This window comes from Sceloporus occidentalis, unplaced genomic scaffold (genome assembly GCF_023333645.1).
Source record: "Sceloporus occidentalis isolate IW3139 unplaced genomic scaffold, rSceOcc1.0.p SCAF_3, whole genome shotgun sequence".
Classification (NCBI taxonomy): domain Eukaryota; kingdom Metazoa; phylum Chordata; class Lepidosauria; order Squamata; family Phrynosomatidae; genus Sceloporus; species Sceloporus occidentalis.
Window position 1 is genome coordinate 126,288,772 of NW_028316983.1, and position 22,052 is coordinate 126,310,823.

The following is a 22,052-nucleotide window of genomic DNA, read 5'->3' on the forward strand; positions in this document are numbered from 1 at the left end:
AGGTAGGCTTGTCAGATGGCTCCGTCTCCAATCTAGTGACTCTCTTAGTGGAGAAATGAGAAGAATGTTTGTGCTTCTTCTTTTTCTCTCCTTCGTCACTGGCTTTTTTAGTGGATTTAGAAGCCGTCTCGGTTTTGGCCACCAAGGACTTTCGCTTAGCAGGGACATACTTGGATTTGAGGGTCTTGAATGTGAGCCTGTGCTCCAGTTCAAGCTGATTCTTGGCTGAGGAAGAAAGCTTCTGGCTCGATTTTGAAGAACCAGGGCAAGCAGAATCTTCATGATGACTCGACTCAGTTGTCAAGGGCCTCTTTGGATGCAGAGATGGTGGAGGCACCAAAATAATTGCCATTGGTGACACATGGTTTCAAGGCTTTCTCATAAAGAATCAACTGGAGATGAGAAAGATGGGCACAGACCTGCATACTGTGCCCCTTGCCAAGGCACAGCAAGCAACAGGAGTGCTTGTCTTGGCCTGGAATTTTAGCCCCATATTCCTCGCATACTTGCCGATGGAGGTTAGCATTGTCACTAATCTGGATCAAGCCAAGAGCATCAAACCAAGTTCAAATCACAAAGCAGAGAGTAGTTGAGGTAAAATTGAGTCAAAAGCCAGAAAAACTCTATGCCAATGCAAAATTCAATAAGAAAAAGGGTAGTCAAAAGCCAAATCTGATGATCAGAAAATAATTAATAATAATAATAATATTTATTTATATCCTGCCTCTTCCGTTTGAGGATCGAGGCAGGTAACAATGGAATTTGTGCAGTACACAATACAAAAACAATAAAACCCACAAAACCCTGACCCAACTCTCCCTCCCAAACTATCAAATTGACATAAAACCGTTATATTCAAATGAAAGTGAATCTATGAATCAATTCCTTCAATGCTGCTAGCACAGTGGACAAAAAGAAACTGAGGGAAAAGAACAGGAACACTAGAAATGTACAATAGCAAGTACATTTCTATACTGCTTACCGATGTACTAAGCAATTTACAGAGTGTAAGCTAATTGCCCCCAACAAACTGGGTGGACATAGCTACTGCCAAAAAGTCTTCCCTAGCGATTCTAGAAGGTTCCAAATGTCACTACACAGCTGACAGTCGAAGAAGCCATTTATTCACTAGAAGCAATGCAACATTCTAGAGAAGAACTTGAAAGGTTCAGAAGTCACTATTTGGAACTGACTTCAAAAATGTGGGAGATAACATTACAGCTGATGGAATACTGGCAAAGGCAGTAGAATCCAAGTGGACAGTAGCTGGAATGGTTTTAGCAGGTAATGTAGCAGAAAAGAAACCGTAGGAGATGGCTACAGTCAACACCATGCTGCTTCCACTGCTGCTGTCTCTTTTTCTTTATTAGGGACATTTTGGGAATCAGCAGACATGACTGAAGAAACTAGCATATATTCTAGTCTTGGTGTTCTTAGATTGTCTTTGAGGCTTCTTTAGAAACTGAGCCATAGGAAGAAAGTTGTTCATTCAGGCTGGATCCTGAAGAGAATAGCAGTATTCTGGGCTGAAACTCCACCAGAAGCTTTCCATAGGAAGACTAAATTAAGATAGATAACTGTACCTAGCTTTTTAAATCAGAATATCACCACCACCCTTCCATGGATGAGAGATCTCCTTACAGGATGTTCCCATGGACCCATTAATAGCAAAAAAGAAAAAAAGAAAAAAAAAACAGTTGACGTGATCCGAAACTATAAAGAACCAGAAATAACAGATCAACTAAACTAAGTTTTCAGGTTCTATATTTCCAGATATTACAGATACACATTGGCACTTTAACTACAAAGAAATAATGTAAATGGAATTTAAAAATGGTACTCTTGACAAACACACACATACACACACACACACACACACTTACAACGTTCTCATAAAACAGCTGAACAATAAAAGCTCAGGCATAAAATGAAGCCATCTGGATTTCCCTTTATGAAAACAGAGTATGCTAACTACCCTCCATTTTTCTCAATAAGTTAAATTTACTTTGCTTTCCACTTGCTTACAAAAGGAGCAGAATAAGCTAGAAGCAAAGAAAAAAAAATCTGCTACCAAAATGTCTTTCTTTTTTAAAAAAGGGGAAAGCACACCCATGTGCAATCTGGCCATCAAGAACCAGAACAGGTCCAAATTCCTTTCAAGAGTCAAAGAAATGTAGTTCTGTTCTTCCTCATGTGCAGTGGATTCAACCCTAGCCACAGAACCTCCAGAAGGGTATATGGCAGGATGTGGCTGAGAAAGGTCCTCTGGGAAATCCACCAGTCTATCATAGATCAGTCAGTTTGTTTCAGTCCTCAATGATGATTGGTTCATCATTCACAGGCTGGGGTAGATGCAGGCCCTGTAGGGGCTGGAGAACAATAGTCTTGTATGGGCGTCTTGCAGCTCGCCTGGCTTCTGAGGAGGGAAGAAACTTACGAATTCTCCTAAGTGAAAACAAAAAAGAAAAAATGGTCAGAGAATGGGTATTTGTAATATATCTTCTTGTTACATAAGCTGCTCTAGAACTGTTCCTTTGAGAGCTAAGAGCATTTTCTTCTATATTATTTGTCTACAGAATTAAAGAATTTTACAAACAGGTTTATCCACAAAAACGGTCCTCTGCAGAAACAGTTATTACAGTTGCTGATGCACAGGGAAGCCATTGAAATCCACAAACACCTGGATAATTTCAACTGGAAAGAAGAAACCCTTAAAGTTAACAAAATTAGGCTACCAGTCTTGAGGAATAGCAAAATAAGGACTCAGCAAATGCAAATGGGAAACCATTCAGAGTTAGGGGCTTTCCCAGCAGATAATGATCACCAATTAACAGACATTAATCCTCTTTTGCATTAGCCTCCTAGCCTGAGGCCAGCCATCAGCACAGAACAATACACATGCAAATCACTCCTGCATTCCCAGGCTCACACTATAGTCCTTGCACTATTTGTCTTTTTTCCTCTATGTAAGTTTGACTATTTTTTCCATCTCCTTTGCCTTCCATAATATTGTCTCCCTCCCCCACGGAACTCAGTTTGAAGCCCTCCTGATCAAATTCTTGAGACTGTTGGCAAAAACATTTCTTCCAACTGGCGTGAGACCCATCTGTTGCCAGAAGCCCCCCATCATGGAACCACAGCCCATGATCAAAGAATCCAAATCGTTCTCGGCAGCATCATTTGCGGAGCCAGTTGTTTACATCTGCTATTTTCCTCTCCCTTCCTGGACTATGCCCTTCAACTGGCAGAAGAGACAAGACGATAACTTGTGCATCCATTTCTTTCAGCTTCCTACCAAGAGCCTCGTAATCCTTTCTGATGTTCTGAAGGCTGTGTCTTGCAGTATCATTGGTTCCCACATGGACCAAAAGGAAGGGGTTTTGGTCAGTAGGCTTGGCCAGTCTTGTCATCCTGTCTGTCACATCATGGATCTTTGCCCCAGGGAGACAACACATCTCTCAAGACATCTTGTCAGGCCTACAAATCACTGCTTGTGTACCCCTCAGCAAGGAGTCCCCCACTATGACCACATGCCTCCTCCGAGGCTTAGCAGCAGGGTCCCCTGCTCTGTCCCTGAAGTCTGTCCATGCTGCTCTTCCTCGTCTTCCTTGATAAGGGAAAGAGCTTCAAATTGATTCTCTAGCTGCAAGCTCCCAGAACAATCCCTTGTTGGCCTAGTTCTCTGTGTGACAGTCCTCCAGCTGTCTGCCTCCTTTGTATGTGAAGTGACCTCCTCTGCCCCAGCAACTTCCTCTGTGTGGTCCCCGTCCAAGACTGTTGGTTCTGTTCTGTCCAGGAAATCCTCTTGCTTCCTAATATGCTGAAGTGTATCTACTCTGGACTCCAGCTGCTGGACTTTCTCCTCCAAGAGTGCTACCAGCTTGCACTTGGTGCATGTGAAGTTCTCTACATTTGTAGGCAAGAAGGCAACATCCCACAAGTTTTGCAGGTGACAGCAGCAGTTCCCTCAGTGTCCATACTGAGAAGTCTATAGTAATGACTGAAACAGAGCTATGGTCTTCCTCCTCAAAAAAATCCTCTGGTAAACACCAACGTAAAGGCCCTGATGACCTGGCCTTTTCACCAATCTCTGGTGGTGAGCTCAGTCAACTCAGCCTCTGCTGTAGTTCTCCTTGGATGAAAAAGCTCCACTCCCTAGTGACTCACAGATGTGACTCACAGAAGCTCCTTTCCCTCAGCAACAAGCACACTCTCAACTAAAAATGGCCACCCAGCTCCTTCTCCTCTCTGTGGCAGGAACTGATGACTTCCTGGACATTGTTGGATTTCAGCCCTATACAAAAGGACCTGGAAAAGCCAGACATTCCCTATCATTCACTTATAACCTGTTCTAAATGCATGGATTCAGAGCAAATAACCGTTGTTTACTATTCAGCAAAATTTGCAAGTGATAAAATGTTCTGTCCCAGTCTCACATATGTATTTTAATTATATAATATGAAGATGAGCATTCCCTCTGCATCTGTGGGCCAGATTCTCCCTCTTGCCAGGAACCACATCTGGCTACTACATCTGAATTTTTTTGCTGTGGTGGCAACAAAATTGATGTTTTCTCATTAAAATAAGGTAGGTCCTTCTTTCCTTCCAGTTCTTGTTTTAAAAGTTCAAAAGAACCAGAAATCTCTAAACCAAGTAAATCTAAACAAAACACTCCCCTAAACATCTATGAACAATGATATAAGTAATGTTTTACAATATTTGATTTGAAATACAGTTGGCCCTTCTTATACATGGATTTTTTTATACACGGATTCAAGCATCCACGGTTTGAAAATGTTCCAAAAAAGCATAAATTTCAAATATCAAAACTTGATTTTCCATTTTTTTATTATGTCATTATATTTAATGGGACTTGAGCATCCACGGATTTTGTTATACACAGGGGGATCTTGGAATCAAACCCCAGCGTATAACAAGGGTCCATTATAGAAACAAAAATGTAACACCTCTGTTTGCTACTGCCTTTCCAAATGTTTGTTTGTAAAGTACCTGACTGTTGGCCAGTTCTAGGAAAACCCTGATGCTTCATCACTGAGCAGTTCTAAATACTCAATGAGCTCACAAGCCTGGCCTCCCATCCCACAGCTGCTGCTACAGCTCTACCTCTGGCAAAGCCCACCTGGTTTCCTCAGTGGCCATGTAGAAAACATCATCAGGAGCGTCAATCCAGTTCATCCTCCTCCTTTTCACTGGAAACATGATTCCACCACGGATTAACCGGACTTTTGTTGGGTATGATTTCCCATTGAGCAGCAAGTTTCGATTTGGTCCCTAATACAACATATGAAAACAGGGGAAAGATGTTATAGCCTCCTATAAAAAAGAAGAGTAGCAAACACTTCAGGAACAAGACAGTGGATTTTTCTTTCTTTCTGTAAATTCCTGTTTCTATGGAAGCAAAAAGACACCCATTATTCTTCAAGTTATCACCTTCTGTATTGGAGAGATCACTGGCTGGAGTGGAAAACAGCAGAATCCTATAAATGGATGGTCAGTCAGGCAAAACACAAAGCATAGGAACCACACAAAGAGTAGAGAAACTGTAGCCTAGAACAACCTGTCTCCCTTCTTTTTCAGATGCCTATGATACAGAAACATTAACTTATTCCAGTCCTAAGTAAGCAAAGTGACAGAAGGATCTCCTGCTTTCCTTAGAAATGTATGATAAGGGAGGGAAAAATACTTTTGGCTTTCTACAGTGTAGTTAGTGCAGTATTTAACATTTTAAAAAAACCATACCCTTTTAATAGATTTATTGTGTGTCTTACAAAAACAAATCAAAATTACAATAAAACAAAAGAGCAGTGGTCAAAATTGAAGTAAAAAACTAAGCAAAATAAAAAATGTGCAAGGAATTTAAAAGTTTATGAAAATAGAAAGGTCTTTCCACAGCCCAGTGACATAAAAATAGGAGACAGATAATCCTCCCTGGATGTACATGCTGCCACTGAGGAGATCCTTTCTCAGTAGCACCTCAGTTTAAAAAGGCATCCAAAGAAGGGCCTTGGCTGAAGGATCATAGCAGGCACATGGTATCTCAGGTGAGAAAGAGGCAGGCTATGAAGAAATTACATTTCTGCAGAGGGAAGCTGATGATCTGGGTCAGAAAGCTGTGCATGCCTTCTGCTAACTTTGACAGAGATATGGCAGCAGCAGTGTGAAGAGGCCAAATTAGCTTACTTGCTAATTAGCTTACTTGCTGTTCACCGCTATGATCTTTGGAATAGCGGTATATAAATAAAACAAATTATTATTATTATTATTAAATCTGACTAGAATATTTTAAGCATTTAGAAATGTGGCAGGAAAGGTAAAGGTACAAGTTTCCCTTGACATGAATGTCCAATCATAACTCACTGTACGGGGTGGTGCTCATCTCCATCACTAAGCTGAAGAACTAGTGTTGTTGATTCTGTGGTCATGTGGCCAGCATGACTGCCCATAACACTGTTACCTTCCCACAGAAGTGGTAACAATTTATCTAATCGCGCTTTTACATACTTTCAAATTGCTAGGTTGGCAGAAGCTGAGACTAGTGACAGGAGTGTGGCACTTGCGTCTCATACTGCCAACCTTCCAACCTTGTGATCGTCAGAATTGGCATCTTAACCATTAAACCACTGCATCCCTAGGAAAGGTAGCCTATGGAAAAACATTTTGAATGGGGTTCATGACACAGGTAGAGGTGAAGAACACATACATACCCAGCCCTCCTGAACATACAGTATGGAAAAATTGGTGGGTGACTGGTATTTTAAAAAAATGCTATCTTGTATAGAAACTTGTATAGTGAGTCCGTGTCATACGTGGGCTCCTTATTGGCAGCTTTCAGCATACATTGAAGCTGCCTGGGAAATGCGCGAGCGCTCCGAGCGTGTGCATTGCCACGCAGCAAGCACAAGCCCCATTATATTCAATGGGGCTCACGAATGGCGCACGTGGCTGCGCAGCGAGCATGAGCCCCACTGCATATAATGGGGCTCAAGCTTATGCGTTTTTAGCTTTATCCGGGGGGGGGGGGAATCTGGAACGGATCCCTGTGTAAAGTAAGGGCCCACTGTATACAACTTATAGTTACTGCAATCAACACTGCATGCATCCACATTTTAATAAAATGGGTGGAAAACATAAAACCCATAAAGGTCCAGTGGGCCCTCTATTGATTTTCTTAACCCTCACCCTCCATTTTCAGCCCCAAACCCACTTCAAAGCACTTTAAAAAGTATGTTCAAAATAGCAGTTGCAATTTCATGGTGTAGCCATCCAGAGTGTACCACTTCTACCCTTCAATACAGTTCTTCAGGCTCCAGAGCATACCAACCTTGCCCCTAAAATAATATATTTCAAATCCACTATGTGTTGTTTCAGAGATGTCAGAATAATGCTTTAAAATTCTGCAACGGAAGTTATTACTAGTATTTATTCACCACATTAGATCGCTGTCTGTCTGATACATCTCAGGTCAGAGAAGCAAGTATTAATTTAGTTCAATTGCCTCTTTTCAGACTCCTTCTCAGATCAAATCCAGTCTTCAATTGCATGCTAAAGTCCCATGCTCCACTGACCAACACGCAGGCACATATATATTTCACTTCTCGCTCAGCGAACCATTACATTGGCAAGTCACTCTTTCAACTAAGCACTCTTTCACTTGTCTTTTCTTGTCCCTAGTGATGATCTTCTTTCTTGTATCACGACGACTTAATGCTATAATAGAACTCTGGAGAAAAACTGTACATTAGCTTACTTGCTAATTAGCTTACTTGCTGTTCACCGCTATGATCTTTGGAATAGCGGTATATAAATAAAACAAATTAGTATTATTATTATTATTACATGGTGCTTATTAAAAATTTGGCATTTAATCCCTGCTAGATATCCTGAAAGAGATTATGCTACTGTCAATTTCACAGAAAAAGAGGAAATGCATCCTATTGCATGCAAGCCTTATCTTTTGGTAAGGGTCTTTATCTCTGTTTCTGTCTGGACTCAATGGTGCATGTTCTATAAAGAAGGCAAGGAGTGGTTACCTATATGAAAAAGTGTGCAAAGGGATCTTGTAGCACCGTTGAGGCTAACTGAAAGATATGTTGGTAGCATGAGCTTTTGTAGACTTGAGCCTACATCCTCAGATACTGTACATATGGAGAAAAAAGATGCTTAGAATCATCAATGTAAGACCATCTTCATTAATGAACAAGTGGGCACTGCATAACTTGTCAACAATCTGACAAGTGCTTCTAAGAGGCTTGTAGAACACTAACCATCCTTTAAACAAAGCATATGCTCCTCATGAGTCTTGGTTTATAGAAAACTGAAGCTTTTCTCAGTTTTGTGCAAAAAAACAAACAGCTATCATGCTGGGGAAAAAAACATGCAACTATCCAACATACACTGAGCATAGAATGGCACTGGAGTAGCTACAAATGGTCTTTCAGTGCAACTTTTAGTTAAAGTTGACCACAGAGTTGCACTGGAGGACCTAGACAGTCCTAGAGAGAACATATTAATGAAATCTGTGAATAATCAAATCCGCAAATATAAAATCCGCAAATATGGAGGGATGACTGTATAAGATTTATGTTTTATAAGGAGGTAAATGTTAGAGATTTCAAACACTGAGTGCAGAGATCTTGCAGGTAAAATGTTTTAATGTCTGTTTCCTTGCAGACAAAATGAAAAAATCAACACTGTACAAGTAACAGCACATCATTGAGTGTGGAGGTTGCAGTGTTCTGCACACATTCAGAACAGGCCAACACTATGCCACTAGGACTCATTTAGCTCCAAGACAGGATAAAACTAGGACTAACCATGGCAAATGATATCATACTACATTCATGTTATTTATATAATGTATACATCAAGGGTATGGGCATTGTGCAGCCCTCCAAATTTTTTTGAATTGCTACTCCAAAGCACCATCCATTCTGGAACACTATTCTATTAGTATAGCAGAAATATTACTCTTCACTAAAAATTGAAAAGTGTAATTTATTGTCTTAAATAGTTACCAATGTGATCTCCTGAGGTCAGTGGAACAAATAATTCACTTTAGGAACAAAAGAAAGATCTAACCAAAGGATAATTGAATCCTTATGAAAAATGTGCAACTCTTCATGCACTAACAGAGACCTCAACTCAAAGACCCTGGGGGCCAAAGTAACAGCAGCCAAAAACAAAATGTTTTAAGTGAGAAATGTTAATTCCATCAATCTCAAGGATTCAAAGAGAGACTTTAACAATGCCCACATAAGCCACGTGTTGATTCCATAAGGGAAACTGACGGACCATGCCTGGCCAAAGCAAAGACAACCCATTCAAAACAAAATGATCATATAACACTGCTCTTGAAGTCCTTTCACTGGCTGCCAATTAGTTTCCGGGCAAGGTACAAGGTGTTGGTGATTACCTTTAAAGCCCTACATGGCTTGGGTCCAGAATACTTGAGGGAATGCTTTCTTCTGTATTGTCCGTCTCGCACATTAAGGACCTCTGGGAAGAATTTATTACAGCCTAAAAAATCTAGGCTAACATCCGTTTCCCAGAGGGCCTTCTCTTACTACTGCTCCAAAATTATGGAATGATCCGCCACATTTCCACTCTGACAGCTTTTAAGAAAGCACTCAAGATGGATCTCTTTCAGCATGCCTTTCCAACTTAGTTACCCCTCCCCAGATACAGAGATATAGACAGAGAAACATAGATATAGATCTGGATACGAATCTGACATGAACATGATCACAATTATGAAAAATGCCTCCTCGTCTGCTTATTTTTCTCCAAATTCTAGTTGAATGTTTTCAATGTTTTTACTGTTTTTAATGCTTTTATACTATGATTGCTTAATCCTATTTTAGCATTGGGAATGGTGGGTGGGTATATGGATTGTTTTCTTCTTGGATTTTATTGTAACTTTAATGTATTTTACTGTTGTAACCAGCCTGGATTCTCTGTGATAGGGTGGGCTAGAAATAAATCTTTATTATTATTATTATATTATAAAAACAAAACAAAACAAAAAACCCTCAGCTCATGCAGACAGAAAGTGAGTGGCTTTCATGACAAAACGCAATGCAGAGACGTGTCTAAGAGTATTGGTACTGAGGCCCTAATTCCAATTCCTGTAAAAAGGCCAAAATCAACCTCACTGAAGCTGATTGAGCATGAACCCTATATGCCAACACCATCTACAAACCGCTCTTCAAGTAGATGCATAAGTGTTTAGTGGAGGGTCTTCTAGCTGCAAGAATAGTCTGAATACCACCCTCCTCCTCTTCCTCCTCCTCCTCCTCAGCTACTAATAGAGGCAATGGCAAACCAAGTTGTCACTGAAACAGCTCTGATGGTAAGAGTGGAAGACTCGTGAGACCTGTGTGACATGTTATCAGTCCTTTTATCCTCTGGATTTTTAAGCCTGTCATCTTAATCTTTATGAAACAGAGAACCCAACATCAAACCAGACACAGGGGGCATCAATAAGAGGAATCTTCAATATCTCCATCACACCAGAAGACAAGGAATACAAGCTTTTAGCAAAAGATCGAGCTGCGCTGACAACACCAGGATGAGCCCATTCCCCTTCCATAGCCTCTGCAATAACTTCAGGAAAGGGTACTTATCAAATGCTCCTGTTTAGCCTTAGCTCTAATTTCTGGTACACCTTCCAAGGTAGTTCCAGAAACTTGAACAGTAAATGTCAACACCAGAGATTTTTCTACCATTTGATGAAATACAGAAAATGGCTTAAAATCAAACCAATGGAAAGAAACATGCTCAGGAAAAGAATCCCACTTCTCTGATGATAACACTCCTCCTTCCTTATCTGAAGTCACCAGAGAGACAGAAGACTCAACATCCACCAAAGAGACATGCTTAGTCTTTCTTTTCACTCTGTGATGGGGAGAAACCACTCAAGGTTCTCTCTTCACACATTTCCCTCCAAGAGGAGGATGAAGATTCTTAGAGTCCTGGTGCAGCTGCTGGTTTCAACTCACCATAAATGCACTGACAAAATATCATTTCCCAGCTGCCCAATCTGCAGTGTCTCAGCCTTTGGTTGTAGAGCTGCCTGGCTTAAGAGGTATGTTTTGGGGATTTGAGAATCTCCAAAGTAACAGATCAGAACTATGGCTTACAACCTCATAAGCATTGAATACTATACCAACCAATGGGTTTTTCTGTATGTGTGAAAACATTTTGCACACAAAAAATTATTCCAAAAATCCCACATATATTTTTGTGCAGCACAATTTACCAAAATACTTTGGAATGTATTATAGCAGGGTGAGAACTGCAAGGAAATATTCATTTTCTCTTGCAGCAGAGAGAAAACTGTAGAAATTATTTGTCATTCATGTAGTCAATTACTTACATCCCTAATCAGCAGTAATATCTGATGTGTATGCACATCCAAAAATAAGCAGATAGTAGTCTTGAAAACGTAGGGTGCATGAATATCCAAGTTCCTAGACATTAATTAAAAGCCTATTATAATGAAGGTGGTTTAAAATAATGCTTGAATACTGCATAATGGAAGGACAAACATTGTAACCCACCATCATGTGCACTTCTGATTCAAGGTGCCAGATAACCTTTGCAATTTGTTATCCCAACATTCAGAATTGTCAGTTATCCCCACTCATTTCAGATATTGTGGTGTGTGATTTTGGGTACACTATAAATGGGGACAATGTTGCTGGCAGTATGTTTTTGCAAAATGCAATTTGATTTGCAGATTGACTTACAGACCTTTGATTTGGCCATTTTGCTGCAAGCATCAGCTCCAAGAGCAGACTTGATATGGGAAGGAATGGCAGTGGGGCCAAGTGTTAAAGAACCTGCTGGAGCAGAGATGTGGATGCTACAAATAACATGATCACAACCCTATCATTTTTTCATTCATTTTGGGCTTGGGAGGTAGATCTGAGTGTTCTGCTATGTTCCACACACGCCTCCTTTCCAATCCCTCACTTTGCATAGTTTCCTCAGGAGGAGGAAGGACTTTGTTTTCTATAGTGTCTCTTCTCATCAAGACGTGGTGGGTAATGTGATGGTCTTGCTTTGCAGCCAATAGGCGCCCTGGTGGCGCAGTGGTTAAATGCCTGTACTGCAGCCATTCACTCAAAACCACAAGGTTGCGAGTTCAAGACCAGCAAAAGGGCCCAAGCTCGACTCAGGCTTGCATCCTTCCGAGGTCGCTAAAATGAGTACCCAGACTGTTGGGGGCAAATTAGCTTACTTGCTAATTAGCTTACTTGCTGTTCACCGCTATGATCTTTGGAATAGCGGTACATAAATAAAACAAATTAATTAATTAATTAATAGTCCACATCTTTCATGTTTCACAGCAGCAGGCAAAGTTTTCAATGTCTACACAAAAATAAATACTAATTTGTGTGCAGATTTTCATATTATTATAATGCATTTGTTTATCTTATTTTTCTGCACAGTTTCCAATAATTGAAGCATTTTGATTTGCATTTTAAACCAAAAACTGCATCATGAAATTTGGAAAGTGCAGATGTTGAACTATAACTGTATTTCAGATTCAATCTTGTTTTGAGAAGTGGAAATTAGGTAACTGCATTAAAATGTCAGCAGAATTAGTTTTTCTCCCACCCCAAGCCAGAGTAGAGGACCTCACTCCTTTTCTTCTGCACATTTGCTATGTTTGCTTCTTCTAGGCCCGAGTCAGGATGGATGGAAGGAAACAGAATGGGAGTGATCTGGTTTTCACTTTCAGACTGAACATCCATACTAGAGAATAATAAAAAGGCCTTAATGTCCCCAAGACTCATATTTCCAAGCATGAAAATATGATTTTCAGCATCATGCTGTTTTTCATCCTTTATCAATTGCTCTAAAGCAGCTACTACAGAATGACACAAAATAAATTGAAACAACCAAATTAAAATTGTACAGCCGGCTCTCCTTATCCACAGATATTTTTTATCCACAGTTTCAAGCATCCAAGGCTTGAAAATACTCAAAAAAAGTATAAATTCCAAATAGCAAACCTTGATTTTCCATTTTATATAAGGGACACCATTTTTCTCTGCCATTAAATTTAATGGGACTTGAGCACCCATGGATTTTGTTATCTATGGGGCTCCTGCAACTAAACCCCATCAGATAACAAGGTCCCACTATACACTACCATACCATATATAAGTCAGGACATATTTCTCTAAAAGGTCTTCCAAAAAAACCTGAAAATAAATAACTGTAGGCGCCTGCCTAACCTCAGCTGAAACATCAACCCAATGAATGGGAGTGGATAGACTAAAGCCTACTTTGGGTCACCTCTAAAGCAAAACTCATTTTACGTTCAGTCTGAAAAACTTGGCCAATTTTATTTAACATTTTAAATAATTTTGTACATGAAACAAAGTTTGTGTACACTGAACCATTAGAAAGCAAAGGTGTCACTATCTCAGTCACCTGTGAAAAAAGTGTTGGTTTTTGAAATATTTCAGATTTTGGAATTCTGGATAAGGGAAACTCAACCTGTGCTTTATATAATTTACGTATCTACTTTAAATAATCTCTAGATAACATTTCATATCTAATACAATATAAATGCTACATAGTTGTTATATGTACTGTATTGTTTAGGAAACAAATGAGACATGAGTCTGGAGAGCAACTGAGGATCTGTAAAATGGTGGGAAGTGTACTGTTGCATTGAGCAGTATGCTTGGATTCCTGCTATTTCATAGATCCTCAGCCTCAATCCAGCCTTGCATCTTATTTGTTCGTAGTTCATTGCATCCACAGATCCAAAACCCATGGATGTGGAGGGCTGACTGTATAACGTCCGTGTAAAGTATTCAGGCAAGATGTTGGTATGGATTACATGTGTGAGACTGCTGACAGACTGTAGCCACATAGCTGAAATGTTGAAGCTTCATGATTTTTCAAGCCAACAACCCAGAAACAAACTCAGTATGAATATCTTGGACTTCTGATTGTCTATTCAGTCAACTTAGTTGGTGGCAGATAGGTAACAGGGTGCATCGTGCCCCAGCCCCCTTCTTTCTCTATGGCCCAACACCCTTCAAGGCAACCAAAAGACCCCTTACTGAAGTCTTTTCAGTCCTAGGTAGATCTGTCTGGATTCCACAAGGAATCACTCCTAAGAGGTGAAGAAACGGTCTGCCCTACATGGAATCATAGAGTTGGAAGAGACCACAAGGCCCATCCAGTCCTACCCCCTGCCATGTAGAAAATCTCAATCAAAGCACTGCCGACAGATGGCCATCCAGCCTCTGTTTGAAGACCTCCAGGGAGGGAGACTCCACCACTCTCCGAGGGAGAGTGTTCCACTGTTGAACAGCCCTTACTGTCAGGAAGTTCCTCCTAATGTTCAGGTGGAATCTCTTTTCCTGTAGCTTGCATCCATTGTTCCAGGTCCTAGTCTCTGGAGCAGCAGAAAACAAGTTTGCTCCCTCCTCAATATGGCATCCCTTCAAGTATTCAAACAGGGCTATCATATTCAAACATATTCAAGTATTCAAACAGGGCTCCTTCCATGGCATCTGACACCATCGAGCCTGGAAGGAGAGAAAAGACGGGCCCAACGCCATCAGGCCTATCTTTAAGAAGCAGAGCCCTCCCTCCAGCCCATCTTCCTTGTTCCAGGCCTCAGAGGGAGAGAAGAACCACTGGACTTTCCCCCTTCCCCACCACCATTCCCTTCTCCTTTTGTGTCTTGTCTTTTTAGATTGTAAGCCGGAGGGCAGGGAACCGTCTAATTAAAAATAATAATTGAAAGCCGCTTTGATAGCCTTTAGGGCTGAAGAGCAGGGTATAAACATCATAATAAAAAATAATAAATAAAATCATATCACTTCTTAACCTTTTCTTCTCCAGGCTAAACATCCCCAGCTCCCTAAGCCGTTCCTCATAGGGCATGGTTTCCAGACTCTTCACCATTTTAGTCGCCCTCCTTTGGACACGCTCCAGTTTCTCCACATCCTTTTTTAACTGTGGTGCCCAGAACTGGACACAATATTCCAGGTGGGGACTGACCAAAGCAGAATACAGTGGCACTATTACTTCCCTTGATCATGACACTATACTTTTATTGGTGCAGCCTAAAATTGCATTGGCCTTTTTAGCTGCTGCATCGCACTGTTGACTCGTGTTCAATTTGTGGTCTACTTCGACTCCCAGTTCCCTTTCACACATAGTCTTGTTCAGCTAGGTGTTGCCCATTCTATATTTATACATTTCGTTTTTCTGCCCTAAGTGTAGTACCTTACATTTCTCCCTGCTGAAGTTCATTTTGTTAGCTTTGTCCCAGTAATTTTGATCCTGTCCTCTGGGGTATTAGCTACTCTTCCTAATTTGGTGTCACCTACAAATTTGATAAGTATGCTCCCAATTTTGTCCTCCAAGTCATTGATAAAGATGTTGAATAACACTGGGCCCAGGACAGAGCCCTGTGGGACCCCACTGGTCACTTCTCTCCAGGATGAAAGGGAGCCACTGTTGAGCACCCTTTGGGTTCGGCCAGTCAACCAATTACAAATCCATGTAACAGTTACTTTGTCTAGCCAACATTTTACAAGCTTGTTTGCAAGAATGTCATGGGGAACCTTGTCAAAGGCCTTATTGAAATCAAGATATACTATATCCACAGCTTTCCCTTCATCTACCAAGCTGGTAATTTGATTTTTAAAAAGAGATTAGATATGTCTGGCATGATTTGTTTCTCTGAAACCCATGTTGACTTTTTGTGATTCTGGCACTGTCTTCTAGATGTTCACAGATTCTCTGTTTAATGAACTGCTCTAGAATCTTTCCTGGTGTTGATGTCAGACTGACTGGACGATAAATGTTGGGATCCTCTTTTTTCCCTTTTCTGAAGATGGGGACAACATTTGTCCTCCTCCAGTCTGCTGGGACTTCTCCTGTTCTCCAGGAGTTCTCAAAGATTATTGCCAATGGCTCCGATATTACATTTGCCAGTTCTTTTAATATTCTTGGATGTAGTTCATCTGGTCCTGGAGATTTATATTCATTTAGGTTAACCAGGTATACCTGTACTATCTCTTTACTTATTCTGTACTGTAATTCCCCTATTCCTCTATTCACATGTGGTGGCTTCTCCTCTGGGTCGCTCCTGTTTGGGTGTCTGGCTTAACTGGGTGCCTGGCTGGATTTGGCCATCATCCTCACTTTTTTGGAAGTGGCTGGATGCTCTCTTTCATTCTGCCTATCCATCCCAGGAAAGCTCATTGTTCTTGATTATTGATTAGAGTTCCTCCCCTTTTAAAGCACACCAACATTTCCCTCATTCTCTTTGCTCCCCTGCAGCCCCAGTTTATCAGATTAATTTACCTAGTTAATACAATTACGGATAGAGGAATGGAGGTGGAAGCTGGATGCATGAAAAAAATACTATGATTGTTCTATGGGCAAAACAGGGATAATTTACAATTAAAAGAGTATCTCCCCCTTTTATTTTCTTGTTTAATGCCTTCTGCACTGTCCTATGTCCTGCCATGGACGGAGTGTCCAAAATATGTTGTTGAGCAGCACCCTCCTTAAGCAGGTATGTACACCCCTGGATCAAGCCCTTTCCCCCCTTCCCCAGCAGCTGAGGTGGAGGCAGCATCATCATCACCAACACCAACTTCTCAGTCCCCACCAAGGTAGTCCCACTGGGAGCCCTAAAAATCTTTGCACTCTACTAGAGCAACTCTTGTGCCCAACTTTTGCATCATGCCCTACCATTTGAGAACCACTGAGCTAGTTAATCCAGTCATGCCACAGTAATACATACCAAACTAAATTCTTCCATGAGTAAATCCTTGAGGTATAGTTTATAAAATTATTGTGCACTGTTTGCAAAGGCAATTTATATAAATTTTCCAAGTAGAGAAATCTTCTATCAAAAACTTCAGTTGAAAAGATAAGGGAATGTCTGACGCCTGTGCTTCTTCTTTTGAGTACAGCAATATTGGTGAATGGCACATTGTGAAACCTAGATCTATTGCTCCGTTGTTCAGGAGAACATTTCCCCAGCTGTAGAACAAGAATTGCTTCCTTGCCCTTTACAGTGGATGAAGATAGTGAGACCTTTGCACATAAGTTTCCTCGTGGAACTATAAGCTGATTATCAGCAAATAGCCATTCCTTTGAAGAGACTTGTCACATGATTTAGGAAGATACTTTATACCATTTTTCCAAATAATGGACCGATTGCTTCACTGCACTGGTTCATATGGCTACCACATTATCCAGACTGTAAATCTGTTATACTTTATCGTATGAACTTCTCTGCTAACCATTCTTCAGTAGCTGTTATTCATAATTCTAGGCAGAAATTTGTCATGATAGTGTTGCTTTGATTATATTACCCATCAGCAGAAAGAAATGCCAGAAAGAGTTGTTATTTGAAAGGTCAAGAGTGATATGCTCTTTAAGACAAAGGTTCTGCACATACTGTATGAAAACCTACACACTGTGTAGGTGGCACAGATGTTTTCAGCACTGGGAAATATTTCCCACTCCATTCATGTATTCCATATCAGATCAGTTAGGCTGGTAACTTTCTGCTTTCCACTGATAACATTTCTGAATAAAAAGATAGAACTATATAAGTAAAATTTCTCCCAAAGTATTCCTAGCAAGGGTAAAATCCAGGCTCCTTAAAAATGAAATACCAAGTTTACACTTTTAGGTTAGCTTCTTGACGGTTCTAATATGTAGAGCCAATTAAAAATTGCAGTAATATCTGAGAAAAGCACAGGCAGATGTAATTATGCCTTACAGCTGTCTACAGCTAAAAGCTTTCGATGGTGGTCTTTACTGAATTTTGTTTTTAAAAAACAAACATTCTCTTACCATTTGTCTGGTTTGTCCGTGGTTAGGCAGACCTAACAAACAGGAAAGAGAATAGACCTTGTAAGACACCGTTGCTTTTCCAAGACAAAAAAGAATATACAAGATCAAAACAACAAGACTATGTTTGCAAAAACGGCTCACTTTCCAAAACAGGAATCACTTTCATATTTGTTGTCTTTGGTGATTATCTAAGATTATCTGATTAATTAACTCACAAAGCATTACCAAAATACATACTTTTACTACCCAGTTATTTCTGTGGTAGTCAATAAAGCTGGAAAAAAGGAGTGTGTACACTTGCTGCTGTAAAATACTTGGTACTTGCCTGAAGAGTTGAGATTGCATGCTATTTTGGGGGAAATGATTGGGGAGCTTCTATTACTGCAAAGGGGCCTGAAAGGGAGACTGGTTTTCAGACTTTAGTCTTAGGTAGACTTAGGTTTTTGTTTTTATAAATGAAAGCTATTAAGTTTTTATTAGTAGTTTATCCATCGTCAGAGGAAGAGAGAAAAAATAGTTTTCTTATTCTATTCGAAATTGCTTACTGGACATGCTTGATTAAAAAAAATTAAAGGTCTACTTTCAAGGGAAGAACATATGAACAACTTTGGGGTGAAGCTGGACAATATGTTCAGCATGTTTTTTTTAAAAAGGGGTGCCTGTATGTAGAAGTGGTAAAGATTTCTGTCATGCCTTTCTTTACCTGTGTTGTGTATGTTGTGTGCCTTCAAGTAATTTCCAATTTATGGCGACCCTATCATGGGGTTTTCTTGGCAAGATTTGTTCAGAGGAGGTTTGCCCTAAGGCTGAGAGAGTGTCATTTGCCCAAGGCCACCCAGTGGGTTTCATGGCCAAGCTGGGGATTGAACCCTGGTCTCCAGAGTTGTAGTCCAAGACTCAAACCATTATGCCACACGGGCTCACTTTTCTTACCTACATATACTATATTTAGTTTGCATTCTCAGTTCTGTGCTTGGTCATTAGAAGCTACCTTGGACTTAATTTGCAAGTCTGATTGCTAAGGCATATCTGTGAGGAAATGCTGTTGTGGGAAGGAAATTCACAGGGAACATGAAGTCCACTTAACATCTAGTTTAATCCTTGGTGTATGAGTAGACTCTAGTAACTTCAATCCTGAACAAATGGTGGAGCAAGATGAGGTACTGTAAAGCTCCATTGAGCTGGACCAAGGTGTCAGTCTTCCCTCAACTTCCAACCCCCAACTACTAGCTGCAGTTGTGCCTCCCATCACGGCTATGACCTCCCAAAAAGAGAGGAGGAGAGGGGTACAGAGGTGCCAGAGACAAGAATAGAACTGTTCAGTATTGGCATCCCTATGTATCATAGAAAAAAGAAACGGGCAGAATTCAGGCTTGCATGATCAACTTTTGTTTTTGTTTTTTACTAGAACTATGAGGTCTGTTAACCAAAGTCAAACACATAATATTGGTTGGGGGAGGTGTGCATATACATTGGACTTAAGGGAACAGACTGCTTCAGTGTGTGTATGATTTCAGAAGAACTGAGTTCACAGTCTTTTCTCATAAAATTTCACTTCTTGTTTTTCCAAGCAATGGAACTCTGGGGATTAAAACCCTCCCAGTAATTTACCAATAAATTACTGTCTACCTTCTGCCTGCCTTGGTCCAACACCTAATTTCTAACACTGACCAGGCAGATGGTCAAGCCCACAGGCATATTTAAAACAGCCACCTTCCACAGATACATTTGTATCTGCTCCACTAAGCCATCCAACCTGCCTTTCTGCTCTCCTTTACATCTGGAAAAATGAAGCCTTTTAAACCATCCACACCTGGATGTGGAGCAACATTTGTTATGGGAAGACAAGCCTCACTGGTTATCCAGTGTTCCTCCTAGCAATCTTAACAACAGTACCTCAAAGAGACGTTTTTCATTTTTTTGCTAACCAGGACTGCTCAGGTCTGTACCTACCAGCAAGAGATCCAAGAAATCCCTTGTCCCTACTTTTAACTTTAGGAATATTACCAGGAGTATGTTAGACTCCCTTTTCCTACCACTTTTTAAACTTCTGGAATTATAGCAACAGTATTTTAGCACTTTCTTCTTTCCCTGTCTCAGGAATCTTAGCAGCAGTTCTTCAGGGAGACCTTTCTTTTTTTCTATTATTTTTAAAAATTGTTTCTTGATGTGTTATGTACCCTTTTGCTTCTAGGAAATTCCTGTTTAGAATTTCAACTTGAAATTGGCTACTGGAACTTGGAAAACAACTTAGAAAAACAGTGTGAAAATTTGAGATTTCTGCAACAGTTTTTTTAATTACTTGTAGCTGGCCTCCATTCTGCTTCTCACAAGTCCTCCATTTACCATTTTTGTGTAAAATTCAGCAGTGCAACCTGGACAACAAACAGTCTGATTTTTAGACATCTAGTGTAACATACTGATATAAAAATAGACCCAAACGCAAGAACATTTTCTTTTACTGTAACACATACACCCACAGTACATTCCCACTCCCTTCCCATGTAGAGGGCCTAAAAGGAAAAGAAAAATCAACCAACAGTGGCAACTGAGTTGTTTTTTCAGCTCTTGAGTAGAATCCAACAGGTGTTATGGATGGGACAGCTCACTTTATGCAATTATTATGTAGAAGCACTAAAATCTCCTAGTTGAGAAGGCCCAAGGCTGCATGGGACTAAAGGTTCCTACTGGGGGCAGTCCATGGAATACCCTTGTCAAATTATATGCAAGACCTATACATCTGGAATGTGTCCAGAGGAGGGCAACCAAAATGGTTAAGGGTCTGGAAGCCATGCCTTATGAGGGCAGACTTAGAGAGCTGGATATGTTTAGCTTGGAGAAGAGATGGTTAAGAGGTGACATGATAGCCCTGTATAAGTATTTGAAGGGGTGTCATATTGAGGCTGGAGCATTATCCAGAGAATAGGATGTGGAACAATGGATGCAAGCGACAGGAAAAGAGATTCCACTTAAACATTGGGAGGGACGTCCTGACGGTAAGAGCTGTTCTACAGTGGAACACATTTCCTCTGAGGCCAGTGCAGTCTTCTTCTCTGGAGGTCTTTCAATAGAGGCTGGATGGCCATCTGTCAGGGGTGCTATGATCGTAGGTCGCATGGCAGGGGGTTGGACTGGATGGCCCTTCTGGTTTCTTCCAACACTATGATTCTATGAGCTGTAGCAACAGTGTCCTACTTACTGAAGAAGTGTGCTTGCTGATTATGAAATGAAAAGTGTGTTTTGTAGCTGCCTGGTGAAAGTGGGGGCAGTCAAAAATTATATTTGGCATTGTGAGGCAGTTTCTTGTCAGAAGATTAATACTTTTACTGACGGTAAGACCACTGAGAAGAGAAAGAGCCTTGAGCGGGAGTTCTAGAGTGTTGACAAGGTGGAGAACATGAGACTCATTTAGGTGGAAACTGCCTGAACTAATATAGCTTAGCCTTGGCTTGTTGTGCAGCCTGCGAGTGGAGACTATACCTCTGAGTCATCAACCTCATTTTCTGGTTGTGCTCCAATCTCTTATCAATGGAAGAATGGAATAACCCCTTCTTGTCAAATGGAAGGTCCAATCATGGAGCTCATATTGTGGGTTAGACTGGCACTGCATAGGCAGGTATGCCTACAAAGACCAATGGCACTGGTCATGACCTCTGCGCTACAGTGCTTCACTGTGGTAATCTACTGAGCAGCTAATTTATGTGCTTCAGACTGGAAAAGCAAAGCCAACTTCTTATCATCACCCAATAGGCATTCCATTCCCAGAGGAAATGCTGGAAGGCCCCCATACAAGCATGATAATTTGCTTTTCTGAGGGAGAGAGCTGCCATGGAATATATCTTGGAGGCCCTGTCATTGCTCTTATTCCCCCGCTTTATAAGATGGAGAAGTATGAGTCTCCTTAGAAGATACAGATTGTGCTGCTTCAACAATAATTGGTTCTGACTAAGGGTGTTTAAAGAGCACAGTACAGTCATCTTGCACTTGGAACAGATTTTTAAAAAATCTTCCTTGAAGTGGAGGGGACAGAGGCTGCAGTCTGTCAAAAGTAGTGGACCATGCTCCAAAGTGCAGGAATTACAGGCTTAGCTGTTGGAGGAGTATTTTGAGGCTCAATTCTCTTAAAAACTGATTCCTCAAGAGCCAGCTCATATTCCTTGAACTGAAAATCTACA

General features: G+C 40.7%; 1 protein-coding gene across 2 annotated transcripts in view; it reads right to left on the bottom strand.

The window, feature by feature from the left end:
* Nucleotides 1–802: 802 nt before the first annotated feature.
* LOC149316731 (metastasis-associated protein MTA1) overlaps nt 803–22,052 on the bottom strand; it is a 103,716-nt gene continuing 82,466 nt past the window's right edge. Inside the window, exons 18-20 of one of the 2 annotated variants that reach the window (XM_089516129.1) lie at nt 17,878–17,909; nt 5,141–5,292; nt 803–2,445 (exon numbers count right to left, since the gene is read on the bottom strand). In XM_089516129.1, coding sequence (XP_089372255.1) covers nt 2,307–2,445; nt 5,141–5,292; nt 17,878–17,909 — 323 coding nt within the window. In that variant the 3' untranslated portion in view covers nt 803–2,306. The remainder of the gene's footprint in view (nt 2,446–5,140; nt 5,293–17,877; nt 17,910–22,052) is intronic. The other variant, XM_089516131.1, reaches the window with a different exon arrangement.